The sequence below is a fragment of the Pagrus major genome, chromosome 5 (genome assembly GCF_040436345.1).
Source record: "Pagrus major chromosome 5, Pma_NU_1.0".
NCBI lineage: Eukaryota > Metazoa > Chordata > Actinopteri > Spariformes > Sparidae > Pagrus > Pagrus major.
Window position 1 is genome coordinate 11,411,991 of NC_133219.1, and position 23,613 is coordinate 11,435,603.

The 23,613-nt window shown below is 43.4% G+C and overlaps 2 protein-coding genes across 2 annotated transcripts; one reads left to right on the plus strand and one right to left on the minus strand.

Annotated features, from left to right (window-relative positions):
• Positions 1-7,994: 7,994 nt before the first annotated feature.
• Positions 7,995-23,324, minus strand: nol6 (nucleolar protein 6 (RNA-associated)). The gene is made up of 26 exons (XM_073466652.1): positions 23,174-23,324; positions 22,661-22,873; positions 22,445-22,561; positions 22,179-22,358; positions 21,908-22,076; positions 21,661-21,795; positions 21,322-21,485; positions 21,081-21,201; positions 20,884-20,942; positions 20,683-20,784; positions 20,464-20,579; positions 19,989-20,166; positions 19,689-19,811; positions 18,812-18,960; positions 15,563-15,638; positions 14,714-14,854; positions 14,417-14,534; positions 13,941-14,095; positions 13,586-13,749; positions 13,215-13,367; positions 12,988-13,085; positions 12,708-12,832; positions 10,170-10,259; positions 9,869-10,069; positions 8,495-8,596; positions 7,995-8,346 (listed from the first exon to the last, which is right to left on the minus strand). The coding sequence occupies exons 1-26, from the start codon at positions 23,210-23,212 to the stop codon at positions 8,197-8,199; spliced, it is 3,438 nt and encodes a 1,145-aa protein (XP_073322753.1). The 5' UTR covers positions 23,213-23,324; the 3' UTR covers positions 7,995-8,196.
• On the plus strand, positions 15,783-18,162 carry LOC140996298 (E3 SUMO-protein ligase ZBED1-like). Its single transcript, XM_073466653.1, has 2 exons — positions 15,783-17,369; positions 17,526-18,162. The coding sequence occupies exons 1-2, from the start codon at positions 15,870-15,872 to the stop codon at positions 18,072-18,074; spliced, it is 2,049 nt and encodes a 682-aa protein (XP_073322754.1). The 5' UTR covers positions 15,783-15,869; the 3' UTR covers positions 18,075-18,162.
• Positions 23,325-23,613: the final 289 nt, after the last annotated feature.

The following is a 23,613-nucleotide window of genomic DNA, read 5'->3' on the forward strand; positions in this document are numbered from 1 at the left end:
CTGGTGATGGTGTATGGCCCATGCCATTTCGCCAGGAGTTTGCTGGTTGAAGTGGGCAGGAGTAATAGGACCTTTTGATTTGGCTGGTACTCCCGCCGTCGAGCGTGTTCGTCATACCAGCGCTTCTGGTTGTGCTGAGCCTTCCTCAGATTCTCCTGGGCCTCCTCACGGTACTGCTCCAGCTGGTCACGCATCTGCAAAACATACTGCACCACTCCTACAGTACCTGGACCGCTGGACGGGGCCTCCCAGTGTTTCTTCAGGAGGTCCAACGGACCCTGCACGGACCTTCCGTACAGCAGCTCAAATGGGGAGAAGCCAGTTGAAGCCTGTGGCACCTCCCGATAGGCAAAGAGTAGAAACGGTAACCATTTATCCCAATCTCTCCCTGTATCACTGACAAATTTTCGCAGCATGTTTTTCAAGGTTTGGTTGAACCGTTCCACCAACCCATCCGTTTGCGGGTGGTATGGTGTTGTGCGGATAGCGGTGATGCCCAGCTGGTGGTGAAGCTGTTTCATTAGGCGCGATGTGAAGTTTGTCCCCTGGTCAGTGAGGATTTCTTCTGGGAAGCCCACTCTAGAAAAGAGCTGTACCAGTGCGCTAATGATCTTTGGTGTGGTAATGGAACGCAAGGGAAAGGCCTCTGGATACCTGGTGGCATAATCACAGATAACCAGTATATACTGGTATCCTGTCTGACTCTTCTCCAGTGGACCTACAATGTCCATGCCAATGCGCTGGAATGGAGTGGAGATCACTGGCAAAGGATACAGCGGGGCTCTGTCAGATTTACGGACAGTTTTAGTGGTTTGACAAATGGGGCATGTGTTGCAGAAGGCCATAACATCAGTGTACATGGCGGGCCAGTAAAAACGTGAGCTGATTCTCTGGTAGGTTTTCTGATGAGCTAAGTGACCTGCCCAAGGAATGGTGTGTGCCAGCTCTAACACGATGTGTCTACACTTTTCAGGTACGACTAGTCGTCGTTTCTCCCCCTCTCTAATGTACAGCACACCACCCTCTACACATAGCACCTCCCCACAATGATTAACAGCACTGACCTCTTCTGTCCCCTTGATCTTAGCAAACAATCGCTGTAATGTTTTATCTTGTGCCTGGAGACTGGCTATATTTTCCGGTATCTCCCAGTTTGGTGCCTTGAGGCTAGTTGCCTCGGGCTCTACCAGTGGTTTCCCCAGGTATTTTTCAATTCGCCGCTGGCGGCGTTGTTTTCTTGGGCCTTTGGTTCCGCCCTCCAGCAGACTATCGCAGAAGTCTGGGAGTGGCTGCAAACCAGCTTTCGCTTGGGCCCGCGTAAGCACAGCACCACTCACAGTATTTGCTATAGGTTCAGTCACCTCCCCGGGTAATGACAACAAATCATGTAGCACAGGCATGTCCCTCCCCAAGATCATGTCTACTGGCAAATCAGACACCACCCCAACATTCAGCAGGTACATTTGGTCATTGATAGTCACAGTAACCTCTGCCATAGGATACCACTTTTGATCCCCATGTACACATTGAACTGGCGTGGTATGGCTATAGCTAATACTTCCCTCTGGAACATAGCACGACTTGATTAGTGTCATTACACTACCAGTGTCCAACAGTGCATGCAAAACTTGGCCATTCACCATGACATTGTAACAGCCAGTAGCATCAGTCTCTTTCTGTTGTCTGTCCTCTTCTCTAGGCACATAACAGTAGCTACTGAACTTTGGCTTCCTTGCTGGACACACAGATGCTTTGTGTCCAGACTGCTGACAATAGAAACAGATAAGTCCCTTACCAGTTCCAGAGGCCTCCCGGTCTCTGCCCGTCTCTCTCCGTCTATTCTCCCAGGACCCGGTGTCACCTCCAGTGCTGTGTCTGTCTCTGCCATCCCGGGTATCTCTAGGCCGAGATGAGAAGTGACGTGGCGGAACCCCTTTGCGTGCATTTAGGTACTGCTGGGCCAGTTTAGCTGCGGACTGTCCATCCTGTGGCTCATGCTCCTTCACCCACATCCGAATGTCTGCAGGAAAGACCTGCAGCAGCTGTTCCAGGATGATGGCTTCTCCGATGTCCTCTTTGCTGAGCTGCTCCGGTCGTATCCACCGCCTGTAGAGTCCCTTGAGCCGATGGTACGTCTCCGTCGGGGTCTCTCCCGGTGGTATGGCTGTCCCCCGAAACCGCTGGCGATAGGTCTCAGAAGAGATGTCGAATTTCTGCAACAACGCCTCCTTCAGATCATCGTAGGAATCAGCTTGGTCCTCATCCATCGCTGAGTAAGCTTCCAGGGCTCGTCCAGTCAGCAAGGGCACCAGGCGACAGGCCCACTCCTCTGTTGGCCACTGCCAGGTGCGTGCTATTCTTTCAAAGCGGAGGAGATAGTTTTCAATATCTTCCCCCTGCTGGTAAACTGGCATCTTCGGGTCATGCATATACCCCCTCTCCATGGATGCTCTTTCTTGGCGATATGGCAGAAAGTGGTCATCATCGGATCGGCCTGCACCTGCAGAGGTCTCTACTGACGCTTGCCTCAGATATGGCTGGGAATGTTGGTCATCATATCCTCCCGTGGCTCCACCTGATCGTCGTGGTGCTGTCGTTGACAACCTGAACCTTGCGGCAGCCGTGGATGTGCTCTGGATGGCTGGCTCCCGCTGCTGCTGAGGTTCTGGCGGTCTGGCTGGTCGTAGTGTCTCCCGTAGCTCCCGCAGGAACCCCTCCTCTCGTCTCTGCTGTTCATCCATGAAGCACCTCATCAGCCCAAGAAATTCAGCATTTTGATCAGTTGTTGCAGATTGAGCAGATTGGGTCTTAGGTCTGGCCCCTTTTCCTTTCTCCTCTTCTTCGTCTGTGGTGTCCATTGTTTTTCCATCCTCAGGATCAGTCTGTGATCTGAGGGATCTTTTGGCCTTGTTTGCTTGGGCTTTGCGGTTGACCATCCCACCGCTGCCACCAACTGTCACAAAAAGGCCGCTTTAAGGTCCCTTTTAACAAAATGATGGTCCAACCACAATAGCACTTCAGTGCAAAGGCGTATTTATTTCGTCCGTGCAAAACAGTGACAAAAAGAACAGAAGCCACAATGGATCCACAAGTATATTCAAAAGAATGAGAAAACACAAAAAAAAACACTATTATAGATACTGTCTCTCACAGGCTCAGAGTTCCTACTCCCTCTAGGACCCAGCCTCAACTCCATTTCCCAGGTTTCCTCAGCCGGTTTTATGCCCTGTAACCACATCCCCCATGGCCCAAACCAAAAATGCAGGGATGTCATATCAGCACACATTAATGAGTTACCAGGTAAAAATAACACAGACAGCAATCACACAACATGAAAACCATGTCTCTTTAGCAAATGTCTGAAAAACACCTAAATTTCATGTCTTCCTTCTTCACATATGCCCTGGCCAGTTTATTACCTCAGTTATTTCCCCCTCCCCGTGAGCTCACCTAAATTATCATTTTCCCGGGACTATTTCCCTTAAAAAGCCTCACTAGAGCGCTAGTTCAGTTTGTCCCGACGCAGCACCCATACCCCGGAAGTGCAACCACGGAGACGGGACCAAACACAGAGGAAGAGAGCCGCGTCTGCCGGTCTAACATGATAAGTACCCGTCAAAACTGCATAATTGCTGTACTCAGTTTCAACTAATAAACCAACGTATGATTGACTTATGGCTCTCGTCATTTTATTTCACAGAGGGTTATGTGTGTGTGTTTTCTGAAAGGGTTAGCAATTAGCTGCTAAACGGTGTGTGCACTCACTGCTGCAGCTAACAAACAGAGGGGAGATTACATGTGTGTTATGCGGGGGAGGCTGCCGTGTTCAGTGACAGAGCCCACTGTCACATCCCCTGTCTGAAACTTCATCACCACATATTATACCTGCTTTGTTTGGTTTCAAAAGAGGTGTGAGAACATTTCCAGGTTTAAAGCCCACAGCCAGGCCTCTATCAGGAGGAATCAGTGTACCAGTGTACCTTTACTCTGTTTGGACATCTTTTGTTCTGTTTGGGCTATGCCTTTATATTTGTGACAGTGGAGTATATTATCAACTTGGATCACCTGAACATTAAACTGCAAAACTACTTTGTGCTCACACTTGTATAGATTACTTGCTGCTGAGAACTTCGACAGGCATTGCACAATTCACTTTTAAGCATATTACTGCTGACTATAAAAACAAATTGCTGCGTCAGGATAAATGCATCCCTTCTGTGAAAATATTCCACCTAATGCGGGCAGAATGTATCTCAGTGAGAACATGGGAGAAACAATGGCACAGCAAATGATAGATACTTGTCTTGTTTCGTCACTGAGGGACCCTGAGGCGATCTGAGTCAGTCACAGCGCCGGCGTCAAACCTACATGCGTCATGTATGTTGCGCAACAGTTCACCACGAACTGTTTTATTGCGGCCTCCATGGAGATGGGTGGAACAGGAGATGAGAGGTTGGGAGAAATGTGAAAGGGCTGCTTTCCAAAGAATCGTAAACTGGTTAACACAAGTAAGGTGAATATTAACTGGATAAAAATTGTGCCAAGTTTAATTTATTGGGAAATATTCAGCAACATGTAGTTTGTGAGGGAGGCAGGTGTGATGAGGTCCTTCCTACAGTCCAGTGACCTGCAGGTCAGTTGGATTGAAAGGCTGCTAAATTTCCCACAGATATGAATGTGAGTGCAGGGCGTTCTCTTTTGGTATTAGCCTTGTCTACAGGTTGTTCCCCTGCTTTCTGATGCCTGGACAAGCTACAGCAGCCATGAAGTAGGTATAGAAAATCTCCTTTGTTTGTTTGGCACTTTATAAAAGCCTTATTTTTGTAGTTATATTGGATTATTATCCTTTAATCTTGTGGTGCCTTTTCATTCTCAAGGCCTAAACTGGGTTGGTCGCTCCAAAATCCTGAATACTTATATCACAGTTGTTGTACTGGCATATTTCTTGTAAACATCTTCTGCCATCTCCTACAAAGATTTATGTGTGTTTGCACATATTTCTGTCTTTCTGATTCAGTTTGACCTCTTTGGACTCTTTTGGACCAGAGGAGCCGCATTTTTGTGCCACGTGGTTTTAAACAACCTTTCCTGGAATAGTTTGTCTTAGAAGCAGGACAGTAAATGGGATAAGGGAAAAGAATGGTGCTAAGAGAAAGCTGTAAAGCCAACATGAATTTTAGCAATTCATGTTGACAAGTCATAAAAGTTAAGTTTTGCTGTTTGAAACATACAGTTTGTTTCACACGCCTGAGGTCCTCAGGATATGGCACTGATCGCTGTTTTTAATGTTTGTGATTGATGGCCACATGTACCATGTGTCTACCAGATGTGCCTCCAGCACGAACGAGTGCCAGTGTGGCAGTTGTTTTCCATCAGGTGCTGGAGGACAGGACAGGCGCCGACAGGTGAAGAAAGATTGATATCTGACAGACAGACAGCACTGGCTAGTACCCTCCCTCCAGCCAGACTGTGGATAAATTCACAACAGCCACACACAATGAAATTAAAGCATTAACACACATTCAAGCGCAGGAAAATCTCTTGTTCACCGTTTCAAATCTCCTCTTATTTGTCCTAACTTTTCAGCCACTTTCAACCTTCTAAAACACATCAGTTGACTTTAGGACTGTTTTAGAGCTTGTTTAATAGTTTCCAATACCATAGTGAGCCACATATGATAACTGCATGTGTGGCATGGCAAAAAGAGAAAAAACTAAACGAACAAAAAAAAAACATCAGTCTAAATTGTGTAAAAAGTCCGTCTGCAGTCATGTCACGTCTTGACATCACTGACTAATGCACAAAGCCCTATTATCAGTTTACAGTGTGTCACGTCTTCGGTGGTAATGTTGTCTTTGTGCCGAATCAAGTTCCCGGCAAAATCTTTGGTAATTGTTTAGTGAATCACCCCGGAATTTGATAAAGACACAGTATTGTTTATCACACAGGCAGTAATGCGAAACAGATGATTGTGTAATATGCCACACAAGCATATCACTGCCAAGTTTGGATGGTATAATATACAACACTATGTGCTATAGGTGCATGAAGCCCGTCTCGTCTGGTACGTTTCCACTTTCTCCACTTTCCCTATAATTACAGGGGGCTGTAATTAAAAGAACATGCGTCCTCTGTCAACAGCTGCAGACACACAAACACATACACATCCTATGACACAGCTGGATGTGTCAGCTTGTCAATTAAGAATTTTTATATGATGTATCGTTCAGCCGTGTTGAGCAATTTATCATCCACCAGCACAGTGATGATGTGACAAACATGCTGCAGACCTGTGCTGTATGGACCATCAAATTGATGAGTATACCTTTTTTGTTTATACATTTGTTTATTCGATGCCTCAGACTCAATACAGTCTTAAACAAATTGCTTTTTAAAAATAAATAAAAATAATATTTTCAATAACAGAATCTCTTTCTGGAAAAAAAAATCTAATTTAAATTGTATATAAACAAATTATACATTGAAATAAACACTGGAAACAGCATTACCATCTTTTTTAAACTACTTGTTTGTATGGACTATTGGGTTCAGAACATTATGACACAGTGACAAGTGTACCATCACTCATCAACTACATTTTATACCCTCACTAATCACAACCCTCACCTGGATCTCAGATTTTATTGTCCTTTCAGTAACGGATAGAAGCTGCTGAACTGAAATATTAGACGAGCCTTACAGAGAGCAAAAAGAGATTGTCACGCAACAAGCAGCCTCAAACACTGTACACCAACTACCCAGGAGAAAATGAAAGATTTTCTTGATTGAGGTGAACTATTTTATTTTACATCACTTACTATTAAAAAGGACCCATGAATATGAGCAGCGAAATAAATGTGAGAGCATATTTTCTGCCCATACGACTCCATTTACACAACAAGTAAAAGCATCGTTGCATCACCTTGTATTTCCCGCTCGCACGAAAGTGCAAATCCGTCTTATCTTATTAAACAGAAATGACAAGTACAGACATACACTGGAACTCAAAGCATGAGTTCACCAAACTTAAGTTCAAAACAGCTCGAGTTCCTGGTAATTCACAGGAGTGTGGCAATTCTCAGTGTTGATTGTAAGAATCTGTTTTTTTCAACCCATCTCAGATTTCTGACTAATCATCAGGGACAGTATTGCTTTTTTGATTAAGGATAAGAATCGGCTCATCAATTACTTTAACAGTATTGGCACATCGTGCAACAACAATTACTTGAAGCTTAGTGTGAGCAAGACCAAAGAGGTGGTGGACTACTAGAGGAACAGGTAGAGAACACTGACACCCTGTTCGGGAAGGGAGAGAGTAGACGATCCTTTCTGTGTGCAACAGGCCCCTGCAGATCTTTTACCAGTCCGTAGCAGCCATTGTGCTCTGTTCTTTGCTGTGGTATGCTTGGGTAGTGGCATCGAGGCTGGCAAGGCCAGCAGACTTAACAAGCTGGTAAGGAGGGCCAGCTCTGTGGTCAGGCTGGAACTGGACCCCATCACAACACACACTTTCCACAGTGTCTGACATACTCCGGACACTTACACCATCCCTCTCTACTGTCTCTCTATTAGACTCCTTCATATATTTACCAGACGGTTCTCACCTTGTGAGTTTGGATGCCTTTCATCAATTACCACCGCAGTGGTTTTGAGAACTTTGCCAGGTGTTTATGCGTCAGTCTGTGGACAGATTTTGTCAACATGATAATAACCATGCAAGACGCAGGGACTACCACAGAAGTGGTTTTGAGTACTTTGCCAGGTGTTTGTGTCAGTCTGTACTTTCTGCTTTCTCTTGCACAGCCTTTATTTTACTTTTTTTTTGTTTCACACACCTCTTATCATTCGTTTTTTTTGTGTTTTTTTTACTTTCTCTGTCTGTAATTTTTTGTGCCCTGTTGCTGCAACAACAGAATTTCCCCTCTGGCCATCTATATAAAGGCTCATCTTATCTTATGGACTGATGATAAGTCGGGCAAAAGAAAGAAACATAGTTCAAAAGAGTAGATATGCATTTATTAGACATGTTACAGCTTTGACAAAACAAGCACATCGTTGGTCTCCTTTTCCACTGTTCTGTTTTGTTAAGTTAGGCCCCCCCAAAAAAACCTAAGATATCAATGCCACAATTGGATTATACCTTCAAAATTGGATTATACCTGGTGAATATGGCGTTTGTGTATACCCAAGTATTGTCTAAAATGACCATTTTTCAGTCCTGGCTTCCACTGATTTGACCAAGCCCTGTCCCATGATCCGGAAGTCCTCCAGTATTGCTTCTACATTGGGAATAGCATTTACCTGCTCCCCAGTCACCTCCACGCTCCGAGCAGTCATCTGAGACGTCTGATGAAGAAGAAACATCGGGTCAGAGTGGGGGATGTTGACATGTGAGTAAAATCAGGAGGTTCGAAGAGAACAGGACACACGATACAACAAAGTAAACTGTATCTTAATGCTTTTAGACAGAGGAAATGAGTGACTTTGGACATACCTTAAAGGGCATTGGGATGAAGGCCTTTGGCTTCCATAAAACTGCGATCACTGTTCCACCATAGGGATCACAGAAGAAGAGGGCGAGGTCTCCGAAAGACTCCTGAAAATAAATAAGATAGAAATTCAGGACACAAGTCAATGAGGACCTATCTGATGTGACCTGCGCAGAAATGTTCATGTATGAGGTAATGTTAAAGTTTTAATTATGTTACGTTTAGTCATGTTGATGAAGGTTCTCAGTCACCCAGGTCATGGTAATTGTAAGTTTTAAGTGCTCCCCTGATGTGCTTCTGTTCCTTATCAGAACCCTAAACCATCGGGCTGAGACCGTGCCCACAAAGACAGAGGGGAAGGAGAAGGAACAGAAGCACATCAGGGGAGCACTTAAAGCCTGTGGATACCCAAACTGGACCTTTTGTCAAAACCTCTAAAAAGATCCAGAGCAGACAGAGGAAGAGACGGAAAAACGTAACAACATCGCCATTCCTTATGTCGCAGGAATATCTGAGAAACTCAGGAGGATCTTCAATAAACATCATATCCTGGTTCACTTCAAACCCAGAAACACAGAGGCAGAAACTTGTCCATCCTAAGGACAAAACACCCAGACATTAGCAGAGTAATGTAGTTTATGCTGTTCAATGCAGCCAGGACTGCACAGATTTGTACATTAGGGAAATAAAACAACCTCTCCATAAACGAATGGCACAGCAGAGGAGGCCCAACTCCTCAGGTCAAGACTCTGCTGTCCACTGACATCTGAAGGAGAAAAATCATTCCTTTGAGGACAACTATGTAAAAATCTTGGCCAGAGAAGGCAGATGGTTTGAAAGAGGAGTAAAAGAATCCATCTATTGGGTATCGGTTGGGTCAACGACTCACAAGTGGCCCTAATGACTCTGAAACTCAGAGCTCACATGTGTCCTTAACAACTCTGTAGAACACTCCCACACAGAGTTTAAAAGCCTGGAATTCCCCTTCAGTTAGTTAGAACTGAGGAAGCCTGGATGAGAGGTGAAACGTCTTCAACAAACTGAAACACGTCCAGTTGCCTACAATACAGCACCTACAATTACATTAAAAATGTTTTCCAGTTTCCTTCCCTACTCTCTGATATATCATCTGATTTTCTCCTCAATGTTATAGCAACAGGTGACCAAATAAAAACTCACCGTTACATGGTTTTAATTTTTCTTCTTGATTTTTGGAAACATTTGCGATAATTCATCTCAACAAATAGAAAATATACCTCTAGCCTGAACGGCCGAGCTGCAACTTGCATGCGCAAATCCTGCTACACAGCTTTCCTGTGTCAACACGGCTTCATTGATACCACGCCTTCCTTTTAAAACCCCCAACAGAGAACACTCACTCTGAGCTCTGCCAGGTAGAGGGCCACAGGGTTGTAGTCGATGACAGGCAGGGCCCCTCCGGACTGCGAGACACTGCCAGCCATTACGCCCCTGCCGAAGGTGACAGTGGGAGGGTCTACTGCCTGGCTGAGCAGGGGAACCTGCTTGGGGTTCAGGTGAATCAACACATCGTAGGCATCCAGAGGAGGGCGCATGACCACCTACATAAACACAGACGAGGGAATCACATGGCTTGAATATTAAATCATAAAGGACCATTTATAAAGAGTACTCGTGGGCTTTCAAGTGCCTTTTACCTACCCTGACATCTTGTATCTGGCTACCGTCCATCAGCTGCTGTTCCAGTACCTTCAGACTCTCTGCAGCCAGCATCACCACACGCTGCAATATCTAAAGACACACAAACAAAATGTGACATTTAATGGTTAAACATGGCGGCTGTGGATTGTCTGAAGTGTTTCCAAAGAAAATATTGAGATGTTGTTAGTGACTGATTGGTGGCAACAGCATGGGTGGTTGGATTGACGACGTTAGACAGTAGACCGCAGTTACTGAGGATGGTACTTTATATGGATGGTGATCTTAATGTTATTCAGATTTTAGCATTAGATATTGGCTACAACAACAGCCAGAATACATGATATAGAGATTGAGAAAAAACTTGACCATCCACCACATTTCAGCTGATTAAGTAGCGTTACTGGTTCACATAACGTCACTAACTAGCTAGCATAATCAATCATGAGCTGCCTTTAATCATAACAGAACAATGCATTAGTAAAAAAAAAATAATATGAACTTGTTTAAATTAAAAAGGTCAAGATTCTTTCATTAATCGCCCGGTGATGAGAAACAAAGGAGTGTCAAGATTACTATAATTATAATATTAATTAACCAAGAATAATTAGAATATTCCTGATCCACATCCGGTGAACATCTTGGTCCTCTGCAGACCGAGCGAATCTTTGAAAAGTTTGTAGTTTGCATTCAGAGTTAAAGTGTGTCAGGACAGTTGCGAGGAGGACTTCATAGCTTCGTCGTTTGTGTATTGAAGAGATGCAGCTTTTATTTTGTAGACTGCTGTAGTCTGATTATTACAAGGACTTTCTGAATAAAAGGTGGATTTAAATGATGGAAAAAGTAGCCATGTGCAGTGATATAGATCATTGAGGATGCCATACATTGAGATGCATCGAGAATCGTTTTGCATTTGAATCGATGGCAGCTGATTCAAATCGAATCGTGAGGCAAGTGAAGATTCACAGGCATGTAGGCTTTTGTTAAAGGTACTTTAATAGTTAAAATGTCTTTCTTCCGACTGAAAAATTCTCTTCAGACCCAGTTTTTTTTTAGCATTTTGACCCAATGATTACCCCAATGATTTTTCTTCCAAGTAAAATAGTTTGGGACCATGATGATCCAGATGAATCAGATTATAACCCATGATTGTTCATCAGGAAAATATATCATGTAAATCAAACTAATTTGAAATCTCTTTCGGGTTTAGTGATAAATTCTATGGGTAAAGCTAATTAACATTTCTGAGGATTTGGTTGTGTAGATATTTTGGTTATAGAAAGCATCTTATGTATTCAGAAAGAAACTCAAATATTCCTTCTGTTAACTGATTGATTCCATCAAAATCTGCCCCCTAGTGGTCATTCAAAGGCATTGAGGCAACTACAATCACTGAACCAGGATCATTCACTCAACTCAGCTATTTGTTTTGAAACACCTTTTTCAGTTCTGGAAGTCCATAAAGTTGGGAATGTGGAGTCAACAAGAAACTGATTCATGCAACCCCGAGCACACGGATAAAGTATAATGGAAATCATTCTGAACATGGTGAATTAAGCCCACAATGACGTCTCTGTCATGACGTCACAAAGTTCCTGCTCTCCGTCACTATATAAAAAGCAGGATGCTGGGAGAGGCTCAGTGTAAATGCTGGACTTTCACAGCACAGGAAACTTATCTGGGTCAGCTACGCACCATGGGAAGCTGGTGTGTGTACCTTTTCTGGACACTACTGTGTACCACTCGACTCTTTTACAGCTACGCTCACATCCAAACAGAGGAATATAAAACTAAACATTTACCTTTTTTCACTATGACAGAGGACAACAACGAAAAGCAACTGGTGAGCTACATCTGACGGTCTCCCAAACTCAGTAGTAGAGCTTTCAGAGTTTTTAGGGTTGTTGATATTACTATGGATGTTAACAGTCATGTATGTTTAGTTTATCATTGTATTTTACAGTGTTATCTTAATAAGTAATACATATCAATTCTGCATTTTCCAGATCAATGATTTACATGAAGTTTTGGAGAGACTTCAGAACAATCAATTTCCAGCTCTAAGAAAAAAGCATGGCTATCTGCCTGTGGTATGTAACGCAACAACTCAGTCCATCTGGAGTTCTCAATTTCTAAAAGTCAATCTGTTTAGAGAAATATATTTATTATTTTTCCACTGTTTCTGAACAGTAAATCATTAATCAATATCTTGCTTTAACTTAGTTTCGTATATTTTTAGTGTGATCCAGGAGACCAGTGTGCACTAAGGAGAGGCTCCAGGATTGGGAAACTATGTGACTGCTCTCCTCCGAGAACATGCAACTCTTTTTTACATCGTTGTTTGTGATTCTCTCTGTCTGTACAGATTTAATTACTGTATTTACATATATCTATTTAACTGCATTGTCCTCAGGTATTCTATTTTTTTCCTGCTTACTGACAAATTGTTATATTTAATCTTTTTTCAAATTCAGTATTGACTGCTTATCTATTAAATGTGTTGTTGTGTGCGTTGTGTGCTTGTATTGTTTGTCTACTGACCTGTACACTAGGTGCTCTCTTGGTCCACATAGATAGTTTCTTGTCTTTAGGCGTAGCTATAAACATGACGGGCAGAGACTCCCTGGAGGCCATGAAGTCATTCTTGATCTCTGTGTAGTCGACGGCTACACGTGACAAACAGGAGAACAACAATTTAACTTGGCGTTGAAACAGCAATGCACATGAGCAGGATGTTAAAGTGTGTCGGATTTGTATATAGAAAAAGGTCAGATGGGACTTGTTTATGTGACACAGTGGGAAAAGGGGTGTGTGCCCTTGCCTGTGAGCTGGTTGTTAAGGTTGACTACCAGCGGGTTGTTCCTCCAGTCAAAGGAAGAAAGCAGATGAAGGAAGCGAAGGAAGCCGACCTGAGGAGAACTGAGGAACACGGAGAAATTCATTCACATGACCTACTGAACGAACAAAGGGAAGTGAAAAAAAAAATGCACACCCAAAAATGTGACCAGGGAGGCGGAGGGATTATTGAAAAGTAGAGGCGGAAGTTACCCAGGAGGAGTAAAAGGCGCAGGCTGCAGGAAAACAGACGCCACCAGCAGGTCTGCTGTGTCCTCTGTCATGTCGTCACTGAGGAGCTGAGCCCCCAGCCAGCGTTTGGCCAGGCGACACACTGCCCCGAAACATGGGTGCTGCTGCTGGAGCCTACCAACAACATGGGGTAAAAATAAAATAATGAAAAACAGACAAAAATAAAGCGACATGAATAAAGTTAAGAAAAGTAGGACAAAAGCTGAAGAAAGTGAAAACGCATAACTGAAAAATAGAGATAGAAAAGACTAAGGGAACCAATAGGAACCATACAATCCTGATTTCTCACACAAACACATAGATATTACATTGTGTTACAGTTTTAATTTTACCCATGCAATGTGCTGGTAAGTAGAGGCTTGTGAATGGTGGTCATCTCCAGAGCCTGAGCCTCCTCATTGTCCCTGACAACCTGCAGCCCCTCTGCAGTCACACTCTCTCTCAGCACCTGAGGCTCACGATGGTACGCCACCTGGATGCGGAACACCAAACCATCCTGTATACATAAAGAGTGGGAAAAGAAACAACTTAAATAAAACACATTACTAATAACATTTGATTAAAAATGTGTCAACTTCTTGCCTGGACATACCATAAACATAGATTAAAAAACAAAAACATTTTTTACTGCCTTACTACTTTTCTCACAGACAAGTGTGCGACATGTACACAAATTAAAAAACGTACCTTCCAGACATCCAGGTGTGTGGGGCAGGGCCGGCATGTGTAATTATGGTGCTTTTTCAGTAACTCTCCCAAGCGGACGTGGAAGGCAGCTCGGATATGGCGGATGGCGAGGCGGTCGTGAGGCCACTTTCCACTTCCCTCCATGTGACAGATCACTGCAAGAGCAGGGTTGGCAATACACTGGTATATGAGTTTGTATAGCTCAATGTCTGTGTTAAAGAGGCAGTCATTTTCTGGCTTTGGAAAGGCTGCGATTCAGTTATTTAACAATTTTACCCATTGTTGTAATTGCAGATTGTAAAAAAATTAGAGGAAACACACATGTAAAAAATACATTTTATTTAGTGAGAATGAAAATTCATTAAACATTTTCTATGGCAGACAGTGAAGAAATGACTTAAGTCTATATGTAGTTTTTAACAAGACTAAACAAGAGCTATCAACTAAACTTTGTCACTGGTGGATGAGACACTAACCTGTAATAGGGGTGATGTACGCAGGGCAGGGTTTGCCTTCCTTTGGCACCAATGATCTGGAAATCTTTTCTCTTTCAAAGAATGAATGGTCCAGCTTCAGTGGCTGAGGGGGAAAGACCTGCAAGGTACAACTGAAACGTTAGAACACTCATAAAGCCAAATTCACAATTAGCAATTAACAACTACGGCCATTGATGACTTTTAAAAAACTCTTTGAATTGGAGATGCATAATGGAGGTTACTAAGGGATATAGATGCAACATTACTTACATTTTAATACTTCTACTATGTCTTTACCTGTGTGTATCTGAGTGCAGGGTGAGCTCCTTGCACTGCTGTGATGGAGAGAGGCAGATCTTCCAGCCTCCACAGTTTTCTACTCAGGTCATCATAGGACTGAACCACCAGTAAACTCTCCTCCTCCCCGGTACTGGGCTCCTGAGGAGCATAATACATGTCAAACACATGCTGTACATACACAGCATCACAGAGAATATTCTTTTAGTGATGAAACAGGAACACTGACAGCAACTAAAGACTTAAATGAATATTGATTAGGCCATTACTTAAAGGTCTAGATCAACAGGTACACACTTTGCACATTGGAATCAGTGGTGCGATTAAAATGATTGTTTTTCATAACATGCTTGCATTTTTTATGCTTATGCCAAGGACATTTTATTTATCTATACTGCATCTATTTATATCATCAAGCTGTTGTCCATATGACTTTTTTTCTTTACATATTTACCCATATTTTTACAGGGTATTATTACATTTTTATTCCATTTTATACCTACACCAAGGACATTTTACAATGAAATGTGTCCTGCTGTTGTCGATATAATTGTATATTTAAATATTTTCCTATTTGATTATTATATTTGAACGTCATTACTATTTTCACTATCATTTTTTACTTTATTTCGATGTTTTTCAAAATTGTATACTAAGGTCTCAGTTGCAAATGAGATCTTGATCTCAATATGACCTGTTTACATAAACATCTATATCATACAATATTCATCACAAACACATAAAACATCTTGCATCATTTTTAAAAAAAAAAAAATTAATCGATTATATTCAGAATGTGATGTCTATTACCAATAAGTCATGATTCAATCGAATCAATTTAACTTTTACCTCACTTCCCGTTTTGATGACGTCATCCACCATCGCCCCCACATATCGCACAGAGGATTCGGGGATATCTGCATGCCTGGTGGATAATAAATATATTATTTTCTTATTAAAAACGAGGCTTCAACGAACTCGTGCCTGCACTCGCCTCACTGTTACTCTCTGTTGGGACATTTGCTCAAGTGAAACAGGTCACAAAGTGGTCTTTTATCCCCCCCAAAGACCCATTTTTGCGATGACAGTCGGCGCTAACATTAGCTAGCTAGCTTGCTAACGTGGAAACACATTACTCGTCTGAGCCGCACAAAGCATGAAGCGTGCGGGGAGGAGACGGAGCTCTGTCTGGGACTGCTTTGAACAAGTGGGGAGCTTCGTCCGCTGCATGAAATGTGACGTTACACTGAAGTACTGCAGCGGAGGCACCAGCTCCATGATGAGCCACATGAGCAGACACCATCCGTCCACCACGCTGCTGGACGAGGACGAGAAGCCGGTGATTTGTACCGTTCAGTGCGTCGAGGAGGAGAGTGCCGCTAACTCGGACATCATGCAGGTTGCCATCATGTCACCCAACACAAACATGAATACCAACCCCCCCGAGCGGGACTATGGGGAGAGGAAGCGCCTGAAGCGCAGCTCTGTGTGGGACATTTTCATCAAAGTGGACGACGAGGTTCACTGCACGTTGTGCGACACAAAGCTCAAGTACAGGAGCAGCACCACCAGCATGATGTACCACATCAAAAACAAGCACCCGGACACTGTGCCCAATGATGGCGTGTCACTGGCGACACATGCAGAGGTGACTGAACTCATCTCCAAAATGATAGAGAAGGACATGCTTCCAGTCAGCATGGTCAGCGGGGAAGGCTTTCGTGAGCTACTTGCATACACTGTGCATAATTATAAAATGCCATCTGTCGGGGATATCACACGGCTTATTGAAGGCCATTTCCATGAGAAGATGGAGGAGCTTGCATTGCAGCTGAGCAGAGTGGAGAAAGTGGCCCTCACAGCTGATTTCTGGACAGCCCTCCCATATCAGAGGTACATCACAGTTTTCTGTTCATTCATAACAGAGGACTGGCAGGGGAGGTCAGCCGTGCTGCAGACACACAAGCTGCCATCAGACAGCCTCATTACTACAGACAGTGTCACAGAGAGGCTTCTTAACACTGTGCAGACCTGGGGCATTGGTGGGAAGGTGACTGCGTGCGTTCATAACAACACACAGGACATCCCGTCAGCTCATGGGTGCGCCCATGTCACCTGGGACTATGCCACTTGCTTTGCAAGCACGTTGCAGCTCGCAGTCTGTGATGGGCTTAGTGAGGATCTAGTCCGCATCATTGCTGCTGCTGGGAAACTAGTCAAGCACTTTAATCACAACTTGCTGGCAAGTGAGGCCTTGGAGCACAAGCAAGTTCAGATGTGCCTGCCACAGCACAAGCTAACTCAGTCGAGCAAAGCCAGATGGGACACGATCTGCGATATGTTTGAACGGCTACTTGAGCAACGGTGGGCGATCAAAGCCGTCCTCTCTGACCGGACAATAACCAACAGGCAGGAAGCCCAGAACCTTGAGATTGAAGATGATTGCTGGCAAATAATTGAGAATTTCACACCTGTGCTGGCAACGCTGAAATGGGCAACAACAGTCATATCAGCTGAAACTGAGGTGTCCATTTCAAACATCTACCCAATCACGTTCAGCCTCATTCAGACCCACCTTGTGCCAAAAGAGAATGATGTTGAACAAGTCTCTGAGTTCAAGCTGAAAGTTCAGAGGTCACTTAAAAATCACATGGAGGTAGGCATGAACCAATGCTGCTATCAAGTTTAGCTTTGACCAGTGATATTAGAACACATGCTGACAATAAGCTTCATTTTGATAAAAATAGACATTTTACCTAATAATTACTTTGAATAATTCTTTATCAATGTTATTTCATTTTACTGTTCTCAGGTTGACTCTAATGACCTCGCCTCCAAACCAGCTCTGATGGCCTCTATGCTGGACCCTCGTCACAAACATCTCAGCTTCCTGACGCCCACGGGAAGACTGGCTGCAAAGGTTAAACTGCATGAGCTGGTCTCAAAATTAGATGTGATAAACATTGCTGTGGGCCCGAAGGATGAACAACAGGAGACCCTGATCACACCTGATATTAGCCAGGTGGCTGTGCCTTCACAAATGAGAAGTGACACCAAAAACACCATGATGTTGCTCCTCGGAGACAACTACAGCTCCTCCTATGCCACAGACTCCGAGGCTCAGGTAGATTACTATTTGAGAGACATCGCCCCCTCGTTGGACACAAACCCTCTTGACTGGTGGAAGGTAAATGGACCAAGATTCCCCAAACTGGCTACTCTGGCAAGACACTATTTGTGCGTACCTGGGGTATCACTGCCATCTTTACTGTCAGAGGCTGGACAAACATTTGCCACGATGCGTACAAGACTGAGCCCGGAGCATGTTGACATGATGATCTTTGTAAACAGAAATGCATAATGTGCATTACATAATGGAGATGCACACTGACTGAATAAGGTTACTGAAGGAAAGTGGATGGCATGTTAGGTAGACGCCTTGACAGGAAGTTACAGGAGTCAGAGAGGATGTGGAGACAGTAGGACTATAAAAACAGCAGGTGCTCTCCCGCTGTTGATATGTTGTATATGCTGGTGCTAAAAATGCTACGGACAATTTTTTCAGTTAACAAAAAGTTAGAAATCTTTTCCTCAACAGTAGCTGTGAGCTGAACTGCAGTCATACGTAACTATACCTAAATGTAGTTCCTTAAAACTAAAACCCAATGATTTGTCTCATCACCTCACTCGAACTTGACGGCTGACATTCCTGGCTTAAAACTGAGGACGAGTCAGTGGTAAAATTATGTCAGCGCGATCTGAGTGAACATGTGATGACTACAAATCCCTGGCATTAAACATCTAAGGGAGGCTACTAACAGGGTAACAAGTTGCAGTCCTTCATGTGCCTCATTTACTTTAACACATTGCCTTATATATTATGTTTTCTCTTGTCAACAAATCAAGACAAAAATCATTAGGGAAACAAATAATGAAGGAGATAAACCACTGCTGTGTTCTTTTCTTACAGTGTTGGCAGACTGAATATTTGTATTACAGGTAGAGGCTCACTGACCAAACTAACCACTATATTATTGCCAGTATTAATGTGATGTATGTTGTGTCTACTAGTGTGCTATGCCAAGATAAAATACATACAGCTGTAGCAGGTGTGTGATGATCTGTTTGGGGACCAGTTGTTTTTGGCACATGCTCTTTCCCTCCCACAGCACAGCTTCTGTGATGGCACTGTCCTGGAAACGCCGCAGCTCAGAGCGCGAACCCCACAGCTGACGAAACTCGGCTGCCTGGGAGAGGAACATTATGTTTATTATTAGGGTTATTCCACGATCATTATCGGAAATGCCTGGTACTGCCTAAAATAATGAAAAAGGTCTATGAGCTGATCCAGTTCACAATGTATTTACTAGAAATGGGACCCTGCTACCTCCCAGCAGTGACTTGTTTACCTGTATGCAACTTTTTTACTTTTTTTTACTGTACAGGTAGGCAATACAATATTGTGCAATAATGTTCTTATGCAGTGGTAGCAAATCGGTTCAGGGATTGGATTTAGTAGAGGGAAAGAAAAAAACGGTATAGGTACATCTTTAGTTGTTAATAATGAATAATTGCACAAGCATGTTAACATAAATGAAAAGTTGACAAAACAAACAAAAAACTTTAAAAAACAAGTGGAAATTCTGTACCCTCATTCGACAGGTAAGACAAGCTTTTTAAACTGCAAATATTAGCAATATTGTGTTCATGAATGCTACATTTGTTTGGGTTACTGCAGTACTATTACATCCTATAAAATATTTACAACCATAATCGCAGTCAAAAAGAGCACTAAGCAGATCTTAATTAAGAAGAAAAAATAATTAGGTAGATACTGATGCAAACAAATGGGCCTCCTCTTTGTAGCACTTGATATTGCACTCATAGGAATGTAAAATGACCTTGCATCTCCAACCCTAATTGGAAAAAAAACAAAAACATTACATATACAGAAAAGAGAGAGAGGTGAGATTACCTTCGGGCTGTCTGCAGATGGGCCTCTTTCCAGGACAGAGGTTGCCAGCTCTGGATTTAAGACCAAACCAAAGGAGAGAGGAGGCTGGGCCTTGTGTTTTGGGGCTTCACTCTCCACAGCCCACTGTGCATGATGACGCAAAAAATTAAGTAAGTTCAACAAAATTCAGTGATTCCTTGACTGTACGTATGATTTACAAGACGGTTTTATTTTTGACTCACTTAACTATTTTGAGTCAAACAATATGTGCTGTTATAGTATTAGTGACTTTATAACCCGTTGAATGTAAATCTTTCCCACCTCGGGTTCAGGAGAGAGGGAGTGCGTGAGGAGGTGGATCCTTTCGCCCAGTCCTCGCTGAAGCAGTGACAGAATAAAAGGGAGCGCAGTGTGGACATAATTTCCACTGTGGTCCATCAGCTCGCTGAGGAGATTGAGTTTCTTACAGCTCGACTGAAGCTTCACCAGCTCACATAACCTGTGTGTGGGTGGGAGATGAAAAGCAACAAATCAGAAGAGCTGAGAGACGGGTGAGGATGAATGAGTTCTGCTCTGATGGGAAAACTAACTTGACGTGATAGCAGCAGGCAGTAGGTTGTACCCTCTTTATTAACGGACAGAAGGGACCCTGACAATTAACCTTCTCACCTTTGAGAAGGTGTCTTTAATAGAAACTCTCTTAAGAGATGTAAAACTAAGCTGCTTATGAAGTCCATAAGAGAGAGACTGGGTGTAATTAGTCTTTGTTGCATTAGTTGATAAAACGGAGTCATACTGGAATACGTGGTCGCTTGTCCTTATCATGGGTTTGGGGGTCATGAGGAGGCTGTGGAACCCATCCACTGTGGGGTCATCCCAGAACTGCATCGACACAGACGCCTCGGCCTGCAGCTGAGAACCAAGATGAAAAGGGTCAAAATCTGTTGCTTAAATAATCCCAGCAGTAAAAGTGCATCTTGCTTGAACACACATTTGTTTTTTTTATAGTATATACCTGTTTGTAGGTACAAGCAGTCATGTCAGCACACATGTTAAGATGTCCTGAAGGGTCGACAAACACGACCTGGAAAGCATTGTGGAAGTCTGCCAGAGACGGCTGCAGAGAGAACAAAAACGGGACGATAGTGATTAATGTAGGAGGTTAACAAAGCATGAATAATCTACACACACATTGACTGTGAACTAGATCACTCACAGCTGTTGAGTCAGGATCTCTGGCTAGGCTTATTCCATTCACTGTCAGGTCTGTAGATGCTGAGGGTAACAACAGGAGGTGGGTGAGTTGAAACATATTCAAACTAGAAGTAAGCACAACTTCAGTATCATCATATCACGTATAGTTTCCCATATAATCCACTAAACTCTGGTGAAGTAGATTTGACATTTTCTTACCCAGGAAGTTCAAGCTGTTTCGAAGCAGCTGATAGGCCGTCATGGTGTTGCTTATTCTGTGAGTGGTCAGCAGATAAGTCAATAGCATTGAAGCCAGGAAGCCATTAAAACAACCAGTGCCCTATAAGACATTGAGAGAGCAACACAGAGGGAAGGTGAGACAAACTATGTCCGAAGACTGATGAATAAGTACTATGTAAAAAGAAGGAAGTAAAGGAAGAGCTGTTTGCAAGCCTCCAACCTGGTCGAGCTCTCTTTGGCGAAGCCAGACTTTGAGCAAGGCCACCCCATCAGCAAACGCTGAGCACTGGGAGCTGACAGCAGAAAGAAACTGGAGGTGAGCCCTGGGCAGTAAATCCCCCAGGACAGAGCTGTTGTAATGTGGAGTGGCAGGTTCGCTCCACTCTGCAACAAACAAACAAGGAAAAAAAGACTTAAATTGAACTGTTTCTGAAAAACAATGAGATCCCGAATTTACATATTATCACTGAGAAATAGTGATTGACGGTGATAAGATAATTTTAAGATAATTTTGTTAGATCATTTTCGAAGAACCGGTCTTATAAATTCACAATCTTACCAGACAGGGAGGTCTGCGATCCGGTGTACCAGTCCGTCCTGATGTTATTCCTCTGAGGGTGGAATCGACTGGGCTTGAAGAATCCAGGAGGCGGACAGGCATGAACACGTAATGTGAAGCTAGAAGAGTCTTTACCTGAAAGATAGGAAACCATAACACATCTCAAAACAGTAATTTAAAAAAATCCTGTTTAACAATAGATAATACTTGAATCCGAATACAGTGCTCTTTGAAGGTAGTTAAGTACATGGAGGGGTCAGCAGCAGAACAGGTCGGAGTCGATTCCCGTGGAGACAAGAATAACGCATAGTCCCAATGTCAGAGGAGGACGCCAGATGCTGGGCCAGGCCTGCCAGGTAGAGAGCCCTTTTCCTCGGATACCTCTGGTTCAAGACATCCTTTGGGTGGAGTACATCCTAATAACAGATGAGACACCAGTGTCACTTGCAACCTAATATCAGTATTGCTATTTTACATTTAATACATGACAACAACATCTTGCTCTAAGGGTGACTCACAGCTGGGATTGTGACAGCCAGGTCCACCATGATGCGTGGTTTGATGCAGGTGCCCAGGGGGAAGCTGCCGATCAGATCAATGGAAGCAGGAGGTGCCATGTGGAACTTTCCCTTAGTTGTTTTGGGCACCAAGAGGAAGGGGACTTTAACTGCACTAGACAGCCATGAGGGGTCACTCACCTGAACACATAGAGAGATTAGAGTAAAAGATGTGGTTACAGGTTTTCTGACCATGAAGATTATCCCGAAATGAAAGTACTACGTACCTCAACCTCTGGTGAATCTGGCACAGTCTGCAGCAGCTTGGTGACCGTCTGAATGAAGGAATCTATTTGCTCTTTCTTTCGCTCACTCAGGGCGACCTCTTTCAGCAGCTCTTCCATCTGTTGTTGACGACACATTATCAACATTTGCAAGGAGTGTGTGAGAGCTTGTGTGGCTATTGTTGACATGGGGTAATGTTAGGAAGTCAGAGGTCTCACCTGCATTTTGAGCAGGCTGCAGTGAAACAGGCTCTCAGCCTCCTTCAGCTGGTTCAGCTCCTCGGCTGATGGAGGTCTGTACAGGTCACTTCGGGACAGCTTCACCGGGTGATAGACCACCTCCTCCCCTTCTGCTTCCTCAGGTTTGCTCCTTTTGGCTTTAACGGGAGCCTCATCTTCCTCCTTCTCATGAGAGGAGCCTGAGGGAATCATCTGTACAATAACAACAGTACATGAAGTAGCAGCAATAGCAGCCCAGCTTGATCAAATCGTTTAATGTGCAATATTACTTGCAAGAATCAGGATAATCAGAATGTGGTATATAAACTAGGCAAACTAGAAACTGATATGTTATTTAAACTGAGCTGTTAAAATTCAGTTTCTATCATTAGATGTTGTAGATGTAACGTAATTGCAAAATCGTAGGCAAAGCATGCAAGGAAAACCGGTGTACCAGAGAGGAAAACTGTCCAATTTGTCCGCTACAATTGTGATAAATGTCGCAATTCTTACCTCTCCTGGCTCCTCTGCGACTGTCTGCTTCTTCTTCATGTCTTCTCTCTTCTTTCAAGCTTTTCTAGTTCAGATATTTCCAAAGTTTTGATCAACAGCGCTTTCCCTTCATTGCGCTCTCACATGTGCAACGGGTTAGCCAAACATGCTACAAGCAAAATATTGCCCTGATTGGTGTCGAAGCAGCGAGGCTGAACGGTGATTGGCTCGCTGCTCGTCGAACGTCACGTCGGCTTCAGCAAGATAGGTTGCACGAGCAGTCTCTCGTATGGTGCGCGTGATGTGTTCAAGTCCCCAGGACACTTTCATGCTGGAAAGTAATTAAGTATATTTACTTGAGGTACAATTTTAAGGTAATTGTACTCGACTTGAGTATTTACATTTTCTACTACTTATAGCTCCACTCCACTACATTTTAGAGGCTAATATGTGTAGTTTTC

Bases quoted from the DNA above. Each gene is read 5' to 3' on its own strand.
- nol6 (XM_073466652.1), bottom strand. From the start codon at position 23,212: ATGAAGAAGAAGCAGACAGTCGCAGAGGAGCCAGGAGAG. The intron at 22,874-23,173 runs GTAAGAATTGCG...GTTATTGTACAG, and splicing joins TCGCAGAGGAGCCAGGAGAG to ATGATTCCCTCAGGCTCCTC. The intron at 8,597-9,868 runs GTGAGTGTTCTC...ATTTATTTTCAG, and splicing joins TCTACCTGGCAGAGCTCAGA to GAGTCTTTCGGAGACCTCGC.
- LOC140996298 (XM_073466653.1), top strand. From the start codon at position 15,870: ATGAAGCGTGCGGGGAGGAGACGGAGCTCTGTCTGGGACTGCTTTGAA. The intron at 17,370-17,525 runs GTAGGCATGAAC...TACTGTTCTCAG, and splicing joins CACTTAAAAATCACATGGAG to GTTGACTCTAATGACCTCGC.